General features: G+C 39.1%; 1 protein-coding gene across 4 annotated transcripts in view; it reads left to right on the top strand.

The window, feature by feature from the left end:
• Positions 1-3339, top strand: part of LOC106881175 (unconventional myosin-XV) — a 324434-nt gene that overhangs the window by 113467 nt on the left and 207628 nt on the right. For all 4 annotated transcript variants that reach the window (XM_052973940.1, XM_052973938.1, XM_052973939.1 and 1 more), the window contains one exon: positions 543-601. In XM_052973940.1, the coding sequence (XP_052829900.1) occupies positions 543-601 (59 nt within the window). The remainder of the gene's footprint in view (positions 1-542; positions 602-3339) is intronic.

Raw genomic sequence — 3339 nt, 5'->3', positions numbered from 1 at the left:
ACATAAAAGACACCATTTCGAGCGTGGCCGTTTTCGTGCGGGTGACACGTAAAAGCACCCACTACACTCTCTGAGTGGTTGGCGTTAGGAAGGGCATCCAGCTGTAGAAACTCTGCCAAATCGGACTGGAGCCTGGTGTTGCCATCCGGTTTCACCAGTCCTCAGTCAAATCGTCCAACCCATGCTAGCATGGAAAGCGGACGTTAAACGATGATGATGATGATGATGATGACATGTCTGAATAGCTAAAGAGCGGATTATATACTCAGATGGGTCAAATTGTCTGCATTCACTGCAACAATATCATTTTAGCAATACTTCTGAGCCATGATTGGTATTTACATAATATTGCTGTGTGTGTATATTATTCCGCCTAACGAAGTGCCTCAACTTAAGTACCCAATTCGACTCAATCTTTGTGTGTTTGTAATATTATATGCATATGTCTGTGAATCTGCATATGAGAAAGATAGAGTGATTGTGCATGAGTGTATATGTGTTTGCTACAGTAGGACAAATAGAAATCTGAATATCTTTTTCAGGAAGCCCGTGATGAAAGACTTGTCACTCCATTCACAATTGCTCAAGCACAAGATGCAAGGTAAGCATAATATATAATATAGTATGTCCACTCTTATTTTGCTACATGTGTGTGTATGTATGTCCTCTTCACCATTTTAATGTCTACTTATCCATGAGTCAAGTAAAATTCACTGAAGTGGGATTTCTATTCCCTGATGTTCTTCTTGTCACCAGCCTTCACCCGTTTCCAAGCAACGTAATATCTCCTTGCTTGCCCCTGAAACCTGACACACCAACAACTCAATGGCTAGACATGTTTCCAAAGAAAATTGCTAACAAATGACACCACATACAAAAAGGAGAAATGTTTGTTTACAAGCTGCGCATGGTGTCAAGACAAGGAGACTTAAAAACACACGCAAGCACACACACCCACACATACTCATCCCATCCCCCCTCACACACACACTACGTGCATGCACACACAAACACCACACACACCCACTCTACCTTCAACGAGTGTCTTTTAGTTACCATCTCTCAAATTCACTCACAAGAGAAGAGGATACTGAACCCCTGACCACATAGTATGCACAAAAGCACATAGATACATAGACAGATACTGCATACAGCTTCATTTTCTCTTACAGCATCTGTTCTTTCAAGATAAGCCAAGTACCAACCCTACTCATGTACACCCAATGGGCATGCTATACCTCTCATCATTGCTACTATATTTCACCTTACAATGTCTGTAGTAAACACTTGCCAATGCTTTCTTCCTATCCCAGAATTACAATCCGCTGGATCTACTTGTCTACTTATATTCTCTCAGCAGTCATCAATTGGTTCAGTGAAGTCAGTCATTAACTGATATGATTGATTTCACTATTTAAATGGGGCCACAAAGGTTAAGGGCTCTACCTATACTTATATACACGGGTTGAACAAAAAATGGAAACACCTAGCATCATAGCACCATAATTTTGAAGTATCTATAAAACTGTCAAATGCTTGTTTATTTTTATGATTTTTTTATTTATTATTAGTGTTGCTAATGTTTTGCTAAAATTGCTGTTTCTTTTCAAATATCAAAAGAAAAAGGTAATAAAAATTCATTAAAATGACAGATCTATTGGACTTTCAAACAGGTCAAATTGCTGGTGCTCATATGGTGGGTGCTAGTTTAATGAAAATGGCCGAAATGTTTGGTGTATCAAGAAGTACTGTCTCGAAAGTAATGACAGCCTTTGAGAAAGAGGGAAAACATAGAGGAGGATCTGTGATGATCTGGTGGGGGGGGCTATATCTTGGAAATCCACTGGCCTAAGGGTTTCCCTTCATGGCAGAATTAACAGTCAAGACTATTTAAGTATTTTATCTGATCAAATTCATCCTATGGTTGTGGAACTGTTTCTGGAGGGAAACGCAATTTTTCAGGATGATTATGCACCAATTCACACAGCTAAAGTTATTACTGAATGGCACAAGGAACATTCTAGTGAAGTTGAACATCTTATCTGGCCACCACAATCCTCAGATCTCAATATTATTGAACATTTATGGTGCATTTTAGAAAAACAAGTAAGGAGTCGATATCCTCCACCATCATCACTACAAGAACTGGAGACTGTTTTAGCTGAAGAATGGACAAAAATTCCTTTGGAAACAATTCAAACTTTGTACGAGTCCATATCTTGTAGAATTCAAGCTGTAATTACTGCCAAAGGTGGTCCTACCTCATATTAAAATAAATTTGTTTGAAATTTTAAGGTGTTTCCATTATTTTGTCCAACCCCTGTATGTGCATATGTGTGTATATGTATTTGTGTATATTTATCCTTGTATATATGTGTGTGCAAGCATAAATGTGTGTGTGTGTGAATTTATACATACATATACATATAATTGGCATCTACCACACACACACACCACCATCCAAACACCCATACACAATGTTCAATTCATTACTCACTTCACACACCATTACACACACACACACCCACAAACATCTTCCCACTATCCACACATCTACACACCATTATCCACATATCCACACACACTCTCCAATAGAGTCACAACACTGTTCAGCTCAGTACACACACACACACACACACACACACCACACAAGCACATAATGCCTGAACACAGACAATACATACGTGTGCACACACACACACACACACACACACACACACGACATGGATAAACACATAGCTTTCACCCACAAACATTCACTATACACATGCACACTATGTGTTCATAATCACACACACACAACACACACCACCTGAATGAGCACATATGCCCACGCACACACTTATGCCCACACACACACTTATGCCCACGCACACACATACATACCAGTACATGTAACTCATATCAACCCAGGTTCAAAATTTCCCCAAGACACCTGATGAAGGCTGGAGAATACATCAGCTGAAACGTTGTGTTAACAACAAACAAGATGAGGACAAATATCCGTCAACTATAAATAATGTTGTGTTCTAGCAACTGGTTATCAGTATCTCTATACACCAATCTATATATCTATACACCATTCTGAAATTTTTGAGTGTCCATGCTATTACTAGATAGTCACCGAACCTACACTAGGTTCATCTATTTCACAGGAGTTGTTTTCACTCTTCCTAGGCTCGTAGCAACTCTCGTCACTAGGTTAGCCTTGTAGAGTGCCAGTTTAGTCCCCAACAAACCAACTATGCAACCAGTTATATTGAATTCCATGTTACCAGTAGCATTCATGAGAGACCTCACAAGTGACCTGACATACATGCATATATATATATATATATA

The sequence above is a fragment of the Octopus bimaculoides genome, chromosome 17 (genome assembly GCF_001194135.2).
Source record: "Octopus bimaculoides isolate UCB-OBI-ISO-001 chromosome 17, ASM119413v2, whole genome shotgun sequence".
NCBI classification, from domain to species: Eukaryota; Metazoa; Mollusca; class Cephalopoda; order Octopoda; family Octopodidae; genus Octopus; species Octopus bimaculoides.
The sequence above is the reverse complement of the archived record's forward strand: the minus strand, read 5'-3'. Positions and strand labels throughout refer to the sequence as shown.